The following is a 14747-nucleotide window of genomic DNA, read 5'->3' as shown; positions in this document are numbered from 1 at the left end:
TTTTGTAGCAAAATGTACAATATAGGTCAAAGGTCAAGGTCAAAGGTCACGACTGAAATTCTGTGTAGAAGTTTCAAAGCTCCCATGTAGTGCTATCATATAAAGCAAACAGAATCAAAATTGGCTCATAAATGACAGAGAAGTAGCAAATTGAAGATTTTGATCACACACGGACGCACACACGGACACACGGACACACGGACGGACGGACGGACTCACGGACGGACGGACACACGGACACACACACGTACGGAGCCCGTTTCATAGTCCCCTGCTCGAACTCGTTCGGCGGGGACAAAAATTCTTATACTGTTATGGAAATACTCAATTCCACTCTCCAAGAACCCCGATTTGCGGTAAATGTACATGAATTACAAACTGTGGAGAAAAATCAACTTGAGTCCTGGGCTTGAGAAGTTGCTTCGATTGTCCCTTTATTATTTTTGCGTCTTCTGTAGTCGTGCCAGTAGGAAGGAGCCAGCAGCAGCGAAGTGGCGACCGACAGTCCACCGAGAAACACAAACGTGATGTCGTACCCGAACTTTGACGCAATGTATCCTATTCAAAGAAAATGGATGTATTTGCGTGCAATCATGAGGACGTTTCTGCGCGTTTCTGTGAAGTCAAATGGGAATGTGAAGTCACCCTTCTTTTATATATAAAAGGAAAATAGTCTCAGTCTTAATTTACACATGTACTTTGGCTGGCATCTACATCAATGAGTCTTATCTCAACGGCAAATATCTCTACTTTACTTGAAAGATAATATCATTGGAAATACCGCGAAAGCAAAAGTGCTTGTTTTGTATTGATGATAATGAAGACAATGAAAATGACGAAAATGAAGACAATAAATCTTGTAACACCCATGATTTCCACAATGAATAAGGCGGTCATATCTAATTCTGAAAAAGAGCCGATCACCACTCTTCTTTTTGAGTGTTCAAATTACAGGAAACATAAACATTATTCAGTATAGCAAACTGAAGCTCAAATCCCCCCCCCAAAAAAAAAAAAAAAAAATCACTGTCTTTTCTACGTAGGTTAAAATTGATACTTTATGCTTCAAGTTTGTGTACTAGTATTTTCTTTCATTGGCTGCTACTTCGCTTGGCTAACCTGCGGTGAAACATCCAATGGGTTCGGAGCAACCGTAGGCCAGGCTGCTTAGCCCGTAGGCGGTCGGAAAACGTGCGAGGTGGACGTTGTCCTGTGGAAGAGGCGATAACAGATGAAGAAATATACTCAAATCAGAACTTTCAGGTTTACGTTAAAAAAAAAAACTGGAGGCAAAACAGTGACGTATGGCTTTAGTCCATGAAGACAAATGACTGACATCTACCGAAAACTACGTCGTATAATTTGAAAGATTGCTTGGAGCCTATAGGTTCACAAAGTCGCTGGAGATTCTTCGGTGTTAAAGAAAAAAAAAGAAGAGATTGAACCGTACAAATAATGACATGACCAGTGTGGGAGTGAAATAATATTTATATGGAATGACTCAAAATGATCCGATACATTGTGATTGGAGAAGCTCATGCATTTTATCGATTTTGTTACAAACTGATTAATATTTGCTCGTCTCAATAAGAAACTTTGAGGGTATGATATATCGTTTTCACAGTGTGTACACAAATTAATTTTGTTCTCGCTAATCTCGCAACATTACTGTAAAACATCCACACACCGAAATCAGAGGGGATTCAGTAAGCTTGTCAGGGTAAGAATTAGTGCTACACGTATTTTGATAGAAAACCATATATCTTTCCGTCGTAACTGATTGACAATTAAGATTTGAATAATTTTCTTCACATAGGGACCTTTATAATCTCTGGACGGGACATCTATACATATATAATTATATATGTAATGTATATATATATATAATATGTGTATATATGTATATATACATAAAATCTCTCTCTCTCTCTCTCTCTCTCTCTCTATATATATATATATATATATATATATATATATATATATACATATATATTTTGAAACAAGGTAGGAAAAACTGACCAGAAACAATTGTAATAATAAATGGTGAAAACTTTGAGCAAAGAAAATGGGTTTTCATCGGGATTCGAACCCGAGACCTCCGGATTACTAGACCGGTGCTCTACCGACTGAGCTATTGAAAGCCCTAGATCGGTGTTCGTCCCAAACCCTTAACTCTCTTTGCTCGTGTGGTCAGAAGCTATAGTGTGTGTATGTGTGCCACACACACACACATTAACCTGACATAAACCCAAATGATGTAAATCAACTTTGGAATAAATGTGAGGGATCGCCGAAGCGATGCAACTTTTTGTAATATGTTTTGAAACAAGGAAGGAAAAACTGACCAGAAACAATTGTAATAATAAATGGTGAAAACTTTGAGCAAAAGAAAATGGGTTTTCATCGGGAATCGAACATTTATTCCAAAGTTGATTTACATCATTTGGGTTTATGTCAGGTTAATGTGTGTGTGTGTGGCACACATACACACACTATAGCTTCTGACCACACGAGCAAAGAGAGTAAAGAGTTTGGGACGAACACCGATCTAGGGCTTTCAATAGCTCAGTCGGTAGAGCACCGGTCTAGTAATCCGGAGGTCTCGGGTTCGAATCCCGATGAAAACCCATTTTCTTTGCTCAAAGTTTTCGCCATTTATATATACATATATATATATATATATATATATATATATATATATATATATATATGTATATATATATATATATATATGTATATATATATATACATACACACACATTCTTCCACTGATATATCGAAGGGAATCTGGTCTGCTGCATTTCTGATAAATGGACTCCTTTCACACAGAGAAAGCAAAACCTCAGGGAGCCACTCACTTTCAGCATTACCGTGGTGAGAACAGTCTGCATACCGAAAAAGATCCCATTCACGAAAGCTGCTGCGGCTAGGATCTCGAATGTTGAGAGAAGGGGATCCACAAACAAAACCACGCCGTTGAGAAAAGCCAAAATCATGAACAGACCGATTGAGGTTACGTAGCCGCGGTGTACCAACGGTCCCTGGCCGAAGCGACCGATGGTGTCGCCACTGCCGGCGAACAGCGAGAGTAGAACGGCACGGGAGAGGTCGATGTCCTTGGCCACCGTGTGCGGAACGAGGAAGACGAACCAGGCCGTAGAGATCATGCCGAACAGAAAGGTGATTAGGAAAATGAAGTTCATGTACGGTTCGTCGCGACAGAGCGACAAGTCCAGCGATGACCACAGCCAGCGGAGTGGACGCAGAAAAGTACAGAACAATTTGCGCCTTGTGAAATCGCTGCGGCTCCCATGAACCACAGAGGGCGCTTCAGTATAGTCATCACTGGCAGCAGGACGTTCCTGCGTTTTCCCATCTCCCTCACTCTCTGTTCCCTCAAGTAGATAAACTTTTTCGTCTTTCGGTTGACGAAATTGAAGACTCGCTATATTGGCGGCACTGCCTCCGCCCGAGAGATCGCTTACATCTCTTGCAAGGAGAAGATTAGGCCAAGATGCGAAGCGTCTTTGGACGTCGAGATACTCGACGTTATCTGATCCCACTCCAATGGTCGACGAATGCAGGACATTCTCTTTCCGCAGAGGAGCTTCCGAATAGTTTGCTGTAACCACTTCGCATTTGTCGCCAATCGGTGCGTATAGGACAGTAGCTGCCCTCCTAAATTTCTGTATAGTTTTTGGATGCCTCAGTAGGGCACATAGCATGACGGTGTTTAGGGCTATACCCCCAAGAAGGAGGATAGCTCCTCTCCAGCCGTAAGCCTCTAAGAGGACCTCCGTTACCAGGGGCAACAGCATGCTCATGGCACTTCCCATGTCACCAATGCCAAATGCCAGCGCGAAGTGCTTGTCGAAGTGTTGGCTGAATGCAACGACACTGAGCAAGGAGACAACCGAAAATCCGACACCTACAGAGAAAAATAAACAAAAACGACATGACAATGACAGTTAATAACAATAAAACGAAATGCGGGGTGGACGGAAAGACGGACGGGCGGACGAACGAATGGACTCCGGCACCGTTCGAGGCATTAAAACGGGAATCCCAAATCAGATACGTATAGCCATAACATAAACCTGCTGGCTCCACAGCATACTTTTGATGAACAGATCAGGGTATTCTTACGTTATTACTATCTCGTAATCTTGCATAACCAAATGACCGATCCTTAGATGATAGGATGCTCCGAAGCACGTTGTACCAATTTAAAAGGAGCAATACCTACGTCGACTATTTGGACGACTGTAAGCAAATTATCAAAGAAAATCTGCTCATCAGGAAATCAGACAATAACATAAAATACAATACTTGTACAAAAAGAAAAGAAAACCCAACACAACCGTCATCTCTTAGAGCAGATTCAGATGCGTCTCTATTTGTTTAGATGGGAAATAGGGCTATCAGGAGCATTGAGGAAGTCATGATGCCTTCCATCTTCTACCTCCACAAGATGTATGGTAAGGGTATCACCTATCGACAGGGTACCTTGACATTGGCACCCTGCGTATCATGGCTGTTAGCGTTAAGAACGAAAAGGTACGCGTGGGATTAAGTGCCATTAGCTATGAAAACAATAAAAACGAAGAAATGAAAATCAAACTCATAAATAAACTAACAAAACAAATCGAACACGTTTCAATTACATCCACTCAGTAACGACGCATGACTGCGAAATTTACGTGATTACCTATGGAGGGAGGGGGTGCCGATCGAAAAAAATGCATCGCATGCACTAAAATTGCGTTATATTACAACGAAGATTCAGAATCAACAGGATGGTCACGAGATTTGAAACTGCAGTTTTATGGCATATTTGAGGAAAAATAAACTTTGGCGAATTTGTTTTTGTGCTTTTGGAATAAACCAGTTGCAAATCCGTAGGGTGACGATAGGTGTTACCCTCAATCATAGTAGCACGTTCCCAAACCTCGACCATAGAATGGAGTCATGGTCATAACGCCTGCGTGTCTGAGTGACTATGTGTGCGTGTATGCGTGTGTACGCCAGCGCGCGTAAACGCGTCGCGATTCTTAAATAGAAATTGGAGGACTTATCAAGCTTCAAGTTACTGTAGTATCAAGTGAAGTACATTCAGAATGATAGGTAAGTTGCTCATATTAAAAATTTCTTTTTTTGTTTTAGAGTTTTGGATTCATATGATATACAAAATATGTCCTCGCAACTGGCTCTGCATGGTTACCACTTGTACAAGAGTGACAGAGACGATCCTTCGTTATTACCCGAAGATTTGTATTTTCACCTCTACAACACTGCTTGAAAGAACACAGTGTCATCACGGTGAATCACTGTGTGAATCACAGCGTGCACACAGAGTGAATCACACTGCGTTCACAATGTGTTCACAGTGTGAAACATTTTGATTTAGCCGTACTTTGTGAATTATTGATTTACATTGTGATTTACGGATCTACATGAGAGTCATAGTTGAACACAGGGTGAATCACAATGTGAATCACACTGGAAATATATTATTAATTTCACACTGTTTTAACAGTGTATACACGATGTGAACACAATAGCCATGTCTACACCTATCCAAAAACTTGTAGTTATACTAACTACGAGCGCAAAAATTCCTTCCCCTAACCACGACAAAACTTCGATGCCGTTCGCACCTACATGCAGTTAGCAAAACCTCGAGGTAAAGCTAACTACGATAGAAAATAAAGGGCGCGTAGTTCGCACATAGGGTTGCGCGCTATTGTGGAAAAAATTGAGCGTCGTGGTTAACAAAACTCCGTTCACATCTGTCATAGTTAAAGCGCGCTGTGAGGGGCCTTGCCAAAACCACGACGAAACCACGACAACACCCTAAGAAATCTTATGGTGTTGTCGTGGTGTCTTCGCCTTAAGGTTTTGTCGTGGTTTTCAAAACTACATGCGTCTACATCTACGCTAACTTTGAGTTTAGTGCCTCGTAGTTTACAAAACCTCGAGGTTTTGAAAACCTTAAGGTAAAGGGATCTAGGTGTGAACCTCACTAATATGTTCATACTGTTCAAACGCTCGAATTTGACATAAATATTTGGTTTAATGGCGCGCTGCCGTGCGGATGTGTTTTATTTACTCGCGTTTTTTAATCAACTTTTATCGACTTTTATCTTTGACATCCTGCCTCAATCTTGCGTCAACAAGTTGAAACTCAACCAATATTATATCAAATTATATTTAGAAATATTTTTGGACATTTTTAACGTATTTTCGACTAAAATTGAACGGAGTCAAATTATAGCTTCCCATTCATGCAAGCCAGTGCAACTAGCACACGGAAGCCTCCATACATCTAGACCTACAGCCCGGCGGATATTCTACGAGCACCCCGCCTACCCCCTGGATAATGCTATTTCTATGCCAAAGGCCCGGCGGCGAATCGAGCACTGGTCGCCATTTTGTCTTACCGAATATTCAGCGTCGAAGTTAATCCACCGTTTTATTGGAAGCCTCGGGACACCAGCTTTCTTACATAGGCCTATTGATCAGAACTGGTGGATTTCTTTTATGATGTACCTTTTATCGACGTTTTGACATATCTATCGGCGTGGGAACATTTCTTGGAATATACAAAATTGGATTCTCCCGCCACACCGCCGCCATTTTGGATTTACTCGTGGAATGCTTTTTAACTACTGATCTACCTGATTTATTTCTAATGTTTTTACCCAGCGATCATCAAATCCTTTTAAAACAGGACTTATATTGTGGTTTCTGTTTAAATTTATTTCTTTTTTGAAGCGGAAATATATATATATATATTTTTGTGCCTTGAAGTCTTCTTACATCTTACATCTTGCCAGACTTCTTACATCTTACATCTTGTCACTGGCACTGCTTATAGCCTTCAGAAGATATGCAGCATCCCGCAAGACCGAATCTGAAACCTTTAATCAGAGCAGATCCTTAAGTGCTGTCAAACTGTAAACAGAACTGTTCAATTTCCTTTCTACCAGCTTGGAGTAGGAGTGCCTGATCAGATTGTGATTGAGTCTCTGTGATTGGGATTGGTCATCAGCAAACATGATTCCAAGAAGAAACTCTATTTCAAATGGTGCTAAATCACCCTTCTTCGTGTTTGTAGTGAGAAAACTCATCATTCTCCTCACATTGATATCTGTTGTGAGAATGATAAGCAGCCTCCATCGAACCAATGAAACGCAAACTACTGTACTGCATTGCCCTACTTATATCACCAATGTAGATATACACTTCAGACCCAATTCTATCTTCATGTGCTCAACATGGTCAAAGTATAGAGCTGGCCTACAGAGACTTAGACCAATGTACGAAAAAAAAAGAAGGAAAACTCGGTCATAATTCTCGCCATTTTACTATCAGGCGACTGCCAACCAAACCCAGGACCTGTTATGTACCCATGTGGCAAATGCAAGAAAGCTGTTGCTAAATCTCATAGGGCAATCTTCAGTGAACTCTGTAATCTATGGCATCATATCAAATGTGCCAATATATCTGGCGAGCAATACAAGATCTTACAGGCCCAACCTGATGAAAGTCCTTGGTATTGTGATAACTGTAACATTCAAAATGGATGCCTCCTGTGTGATCAACTAGTCTTGAACAACCATGCAGACATCTGTTGTGATCACTGTAACCAAATGGTATCATTCCAGCTGCAGTAACATTCCACTTAGTCAATATGCAAACATGCAAAATGACGGTGCCAGTGTAACATGGATCTGTTCAGCATGTGATCTCCCTAATCTGTCAGACTCTTTGCTGAACAACTCTGGATCGGTTTCGAACAACAACTCTTTTTCTCTATTTCGTGATTTTCCAGATGAAAGCTCAAATGATACCCAAGGCATTCATGGACATAATTCTCCTCGTGGTAATTCACATTCTGTAGCAACAAAGAAGAAGAAAACCCAAACTCGTACAAAGGATAATAAAAAATTCAAAATTCCGATTGTGAATTGTCGTAATCTGCGAAGTGACACAAAACAGGCAGAATTTCAATCTCTGATTAGATCTGAAGATGCTGACATTGTGTTTGTCTCTGAAACTCATCTTGATGATACCTAAGGGCTTCCCCACGCAGACAGGCCTACCAGATGGCTATAATGCCTCAGACATGACCAGAGGACCCTGCAATTGTTATCACCCAAGAGTTCCCAGGTACCTCTTTATTTGGTCAAGAGCGGCATCATGGGTAAAAATGTAAGACAAATAAACTTGCTATACTAATGATTCTACGCTCATGCTCCCTGGCGGGATGGACTTTTTATTCATCATTATCATTAATCTTACATTTGTATATGATAATAAGTTCATGCATGTAGCATCCACTTTACGCTAAACATCCATAGATATCTTTCGGAGGAAAGTCTTCCTAATCTACTGGTCCTATTAATGGAAGTGCTTGTTATATTGAACAATTTCTCTCTGGCCAGTAGTCTAACCCGTGATAATTAACTCATTCAAAATTGTACTCATATCTTTATTACCAAATTGTTACAATGTATTGACAATTAGAAAAGCTTGATATGGGATTGTCCAGCACACTAATGACTAATGAGAGAAATTTGGATTTCAGATTTTAAAGGGTGTTTGATTGGAATGTGCTGTGAGTTGAAATGTTGCATGGCTCTTTAGCCAAATTTTCGGGAAAAGAGATGTATCTGTGAATTACAATAGAAAACCGGCTGATGCAAAGATATACAATGTACTGTGGACTCACCCGCGATCATCAAGGCAATGGTGAAACCAGCGAATGACGACGATACCGACGCGGTCGATATACCAACGCCCATGACAAAGCTGCCACATAGCATGATCGGACGGGAGAGCGATTTTTTCTTTGCCAGAGGTGCAATGAAAGGAGCTGTTACGTAACAGAGAGGGCAGGTATCAGGATTTCATAATGAAAATGTGACAAGAAGGTAAAGCAAAGCGGAAAAAATAATAGATATATAGAAAGACGAGACAACTACAAAGAGATTCGTGGAAGTATCGGCTCAAAGTCTTTCAAGTTACCTCTGACAAATGGCATACACCAAATACCACAATGAGACAAGCTAAATCTGAACCCTGTGGGAAATATTTCTTACCTTCTCACGGAAGTAACTTGATACTCACTTCTAGTTGACAAACTTTATGTTTATTTTGGTATTATTCGCAGCAAGCACATTTTATATGTCTGGTTGTTTATTCTAAACTACAATCCACAATTTTGAGAGACTAGCATCTAAAACCATCTTGAAAAACCTCATTAAAATTATCCGATAATACATTTACATAATTAAATACAATTTTGAAATGATGTTTCACTTATATAATGAAACGTCTATATACCAAGTGCGTAGGCGATGCCATGGTAGAGTCCTATGCTGAGTCCGATCATGCCCGAATCCTTGTCTAGCTGTAGAGTGATGTCGTCGACGAGCACGCCGAAGCTTTTGATGATGCCCATCTCGATCAGGCAGAGGAAGAAATAGGCGACAATAACCACCCAGGCACGTCCTCCCAACTTGGTGATCGACGCTGTTGCGCCCTCGGACGCGCGCTCTGTCGCCATGATAGAAATCTTGGACAACAGCTCAAAATTACTCTCTCCGAGGTGGGCGTTTTTAGGAAGAATTATCTCTCCGTGGGATCTGACGTAATCGAAGAAAGTAAAGATACAAGAAAGTGAAACGGTCTTTATACAAGACTAGTCAGTCCAAGAGACAGTAACGTAGTAGCTACTCATGTTATCTAGATGGCCTCTTTTATGTCGATATAATTTGTCATGAACTTACGGGAAGGCAAACGGACTTCATTATGTCAGTGTATGGACATTATGAACCCATTTTGAGTACGACAGCATTCTACGTGCAACATCAATCTATTATCTCTAACAACCTTTGGAACTTTTAAATCTTCTGACCTTTGTAGCCACGGGAAAAAGACAAAACACAAGAATAAATACACGAATGGTGTAATCTTCCGTTAACAGGTCATCAACATTCAATAATCTCGGACCACTCTCAAACATACAGATATGCTTCGGAAGATTTTTCTAATGGATCGGAGTTAACGTCTTAATGGCCTTGTGTCATATCCCATATACTATAGTCACTTGGTTCAGTATAGTACTAACGAAATCGTCAATGTAATACTCAATTCATAAGTGTAAGCCACAGACTCTACACGCGTACATCATACCTCTTTATACAAAATATATCATCATTGTGGTGTGAATAGGAAGGAATAAGAGGGATCAAATTAATGAACATATAAGAGTTGATCAAAGTAACGTAATATAGTATCATAATATTGGGTAAACTAGTTCTTCTCGTGAAATATATATACAGTTAAATGTGATTATCATTGCATTAAAAATATTACAGTAATACAGTACTAAAAACACTGCTCATAATGGTATTATGAATTGAGATGTAAAAAAAAATGATAGACATTGGGTAGAGAGCAAAAGCCGGATAAACGAAGGAACGTGGGGAAGATAAAAAAAAAGGAGAAAGGAATTATATGATGACAATCTGAGTGAGCCGAATATGAGAGAAGCCAGAGAGGTTAAAGAGAGAAGGGGAAATAGAAGTATTGATTGTAACATACACGCAACGGCATATAAAAATTTACTCATTGCAAATCAAAAGCTACAAATGAAATGTAATATAAACCCCAAATCATTATATATACAAAAATATATCATCGATGCAGTATACACACGTAGATAAAAGGGGGAAAACCAGTCAATGGTAATAAAACTTGATCAAAATATTGTTGGTTCATCATCCAAATACACTTGCATCAAAAATTACTTTGCGTGGGGTTATTATACTTCTCGTGACATGAATATGCTGTATATGGTTAACCGTTATCAGTATCGTACAAAGAAAAAATACACATAAAAATAAATGAAGACTAAATCTGACATCTGTCAAGACCGGACAATAACTTTGATGGCCCTTATAATTTCGATCCGTAATTGAGGTGATTGGACAAGCAGGTATTTCATTCATTGTTTCATTTATTTTCCCATTTCCAACAGAAACATATAACTATTTTACAGAAATTGAATACATAAATTTGGTCATAATACATAATAAAGGAAAAGTTTATAAAATATTGTAAGTATACGGAAATGCTGGAAATGGGGAGGAATTCTAAAAAGCAGTGTTGTAGGCGGCATTCCCCTTAGACGTCATTCGACAAATTATGTGATTGATAGACTGATATACATAAACAGTGAAAAAAACAAAAGAAACTAAGGTATATTGTTTTAGAAGATCAGGGATTTTAAGTTTTTAACAGATTTATAGATAGTGCAAGGCCGTCTCAAAAAATCTGGAATATGCCAATCCCAGCTTCAAATTCGTCTTTTTTCGATCGTTTTCGAGCAAAGTTTACTCAATTTAGCCATTTCCCGTCTTTTACAATTTAAATTCGTCCTTCACACTCGTTGCAAACATAGCAGCCAAAGCAATCTCATCTTTTGACAATAATTAATAATTCTCCTTCAAATTTATCTCATATCTTTTGTGCTGTGATTTCCTGGTTATTTCATTTTTCCTGCAATCGTTCACTTTTTCCCCATTAGGGCGGACGTCCACTAGGGCGCGGACAAGCGTAGGAAGGGTTGCGGAAGCAAATTCTGTCGTTTCGTCATCCTGTCCGCGTCGGACGCGGAAAAAGTGTGCGAATCGGCTTGTCATGGGACATTCCTAGGAATGTCCGCGGAATGTCCGCGGACTGACTGCGGACATTCCTAGGAGTGTCCACAGCGTGCGATGGAACTTTTAACTATAGGCGTTTTCACATAAGCCCGATAAAAATCCAAGCTCGAGATATTTTTCGCGATGGCAAATTAGCGCGCTATTTCATTTCTTATTCACATCAGCCCGAACATTATCAAATAGCGTGCTAGTTCGCATTGATTATCCTGCTATTTCGGAAATTTCCCGAGCTGGACTTGAGAAATTTTCGCGATCAATTAGCGCGCTAATTTGTACTCACATTATCAAATAGAGCGCTATTTCGTGATCGGGTTAATTTCCCAAGTTAGAAAATAGCGCGCTATTTCGAAACATCGGGCTGATGTGAAAACGCCTTATGTCACGCCATGGGCAATCGACCATCGGCTAGCTACATTCTAATTAGGTATTGTATAAAACTGGCTACTTTCAGTGTCGTATACATAGACAGTCTGGTCAACTTGCTTTACGGCGCATGAGTTTTGAAGCCTGTGATTGGTCAAAACTGGTCCCATGATCTTCGTGGAGCCATGTCGTTTCCAAAGTGCGCTCATACCCATGCAGTGCCCATTGTTCACTACATTTTATTTGGCTGGGTCATATTGTTACGTCTGAGCTATACGCTAACCCGCTAACGCGTAATACTCGCGGTAACGACATATATGGGCCCGAATTCACGAAGGTGGTACAAATCAAACCATGGTTTAAACCATGGACAAAAAAAAAACAAAAAAAAACATGGAGCGCCAAGTATCGCGCGGAATATTTCGTAACGAAATCAGTCTTTTTGTCGATGAATTTATCATTTCGTAACGAAATGACAGCATTTTGTAACTAAATGAGCATTTCGTCCACGAAATTACAATTTCGTTAACGAAACGGTCATTTTGTCGACGAAATGACCAATTTCGTAACGAAATATTCCGTGTGACACTTGGCGCTCCATGGTTTTTGTCCATGGTTTAAACCATGCTTTCATTTGTACCACCTTCGTGAATTCGGGCCGTGGCGTCCAATTAAGTATCTAAAGGGAGGCAGTCCTGAGAATTTTTACTGTACTGATAATTAAGAAGAGTAAAGAATATGACCTTTCATCAATTTATACTCGTGGAAATAAACAAGGCAAGTGCCGTAATGTGTCTCGCCCACAAACGTACAACACCTTTTTAAAAAAAAATTTGTTCACAAATGGACCTATGGATCAAAGGTTAGGAGTCATAATTAAATGCACAGTACATTGGGCCCTAAAAGTTCATTGACCCCTGCCTGTGACCTTTGACCTTGTGGTGACCATCAACTCTCCAAGGTACAACTACCATCCAAGTTTGGTCACAAATAGATTTACGGATCAAAAGTTATGACCCATAATCAAAACGCGCCCTAAAAACTTAACATTTGGCCCTAAAAGTTCATTGACCCCTGCCTGTGACCTTTGACCTTGTGGTGACCATCAACTCCCCAAGGTTAATCTACCATCCAAGTTTGATCACAAATACACTTACGGAACAAAAGTTATGGCTCACAATCGAAACGCGCCCTAAAAACTTAACATTGGGTCCTAAAAGTTCATTGACCCCTGCCTGTGACATTTAACCTTGAGGTGACCTTCATACTTGGTAAAAGGTTAAACTTTGTATGACCACTCTTCCTCCAAGTTTGATACAAATTGAAGCCCAGAGTACAGAGTTATTCAAGTTTTTATAGCGTTACGGACAGACGACGGATGAACGGACGGACGACGGACGGACAGACGCCGCAGGCGATTCCTTAGTCTCCCCTCACCTCCGGTGGGCTCAACAAAAACTGTCTCCGTACGTGATTTTTGAAAAAAAAATCCTGCAAGCGATCGTGTCTCAACAGCCTGCAAAAAGGTGCAACGTCAGTGATGCCCAACTCACGAAGTTGACAGCCGTGCCTCAGAAAACCAATTAAAGTGTTCAAAATTATCTTATATGATTATCATGAAACGTTACAATATGTCGTTTTATTATTTCAAACAAAGTAATTCAAGCTTATTTACATATAATTAACGTAAAATGGAATTGTAATATGAATTTATAAATATTTTAAACTCAAATATACCAACAAATAGGCACGGTCCTTTTCGAGCTTCCGTCCGTGTTGCATACTACTTTGCGTAGAAGTCACTCTCGCGCGCATCCTTATCATACTCCGTCTAGATGAGTTTGGCGTTCAAACCGAAGATTACCTGGGCAAAAGAGACTCGAATTCTTCAAAGAAAATATTGTTTCTATCTCGATAATTTCTGTAAGTACTCACATATCAAACGGATATGACTTCTGCCGGGCAGGGTAAAAACAGGTGGCCCGCAGGGATATGATTTCGCTCCATTCATTGTCACATAATGACAGATTTGTATCTTTGAGCAAGTTGTCAAGTTGTTGTTTTTTTTCTTTATATCGCATAATGTTGCAATAAAAAGTGAACATCTGAAGCAGATACCCTCTTAGCAATAAGCTACTTTATATTCATCCATATTAATATGTAACGTGTGTTTCATCCTCGGTAACGTAGGTTTGACTTATTCATGTCATTTGTATATCGGTGAATGTCTCAATAACGATTTTAGTGATGCATTCAAGCTTGTAAAAACTGCAATTAATTCAGTAATAAAGCAAGTTAAGATATCCCATATCAAAGCTATCTGAAATGCTTCAAAGATTCAAGATACCAAATGCTTTACACTATGAACGGTGACTTTTATCTACTCTTCAATACATTTAAGGAAACATAGTCATGAGTTTATACGTGCATATTCTTTTTAATCATGGTTCTTGCTCATACAAACACTGAATAATCAGTATTGACTTACCCTGATGATGGGCAATTTATCAATAAAAAAGAAAACATTTCGACGCTAGAATCATAAATATGCGTAATTAGAAATACCAGATGGTATGAGAAATAAGAACCATATCTTGCTTGTAGGCGGAATCTCGGAAGTTGAGTGAATATAGCGCCTGCTAAAGCAGTCAT

General features: G+C 39.7%; 1 protein-coding gene across 1 annotated transcript; it reads right to left on the bottom strand.

The window, feature by feature from the left end:
• Window positions 1-391: 391 nt before the first annotated feature.
• On the bottom strand, window positions 392-9571 carry LOC139718487 (monocarboxylate transporter 5-like). Its single transcript, XM_071629960.1, has 5 exons — window positions 9349-9571; window positions 8735-8878; window positions 2859-3928; window positions 1120-1210; window positions 392-558 (listed from the first exon to the last, which is right to left on the bottom strand). The coding sequence occupies exons 1-5, from the start codon at window positions 9569-9571 to the stop codon at window positions 392-394; spliced, it is 1695 nt and encodes a 564-aa protein (XP_071486061.1).
• Between the last annotated feature and the right edge of the window lie 5176 nt (window positions 9572-14747).

The sequence above is a fragment of the Diadema antillarum genome, unplaced genomic scaffold, assembly GCF_040938485.1.
Source record: "Diadema antillarum isolate AM-2024a unplaced genomic scaffold, OU_Dant_1.0 scf00000095, whole genome shotgun sequence".
Lineage (NCBI taxonomy): Eukaryota > Metazoa > Echinodermata > Echinoidea > Diadematoida > Diadematidae > Diadema > Diadema antillarum.
Note: the sequence above shows the minus strand (reverse complement) of the source record. Positions and strands in the feature narration are given on the sequence as shown.

Excerpts from the sequence above, each read along its gene's own strand:
- LOC139718487 (XM_071629960.1), bottom strand. The coding sequence starts at position 9,571 with ATGGCGACAGAGCGCGCGTCCGAGGGCGCAACAGCGTCGATCACCAAG. Across the intron at positions 8,879-9,348 it reads TGGCATCGCCTACGCACTTG|CTCCTTTCATTGCACCTCTG; the intron begins GTATATAGACGT and ends GTTACGTAACAG. Across the intron at positions 3,929-8,734 it reads CATTGCCTTGATGATCGCGG|GTGTCGGATTTTCGGTTGTC; the intron begins GTGAGTCCACAG and ends TTTTCTCTGTAG.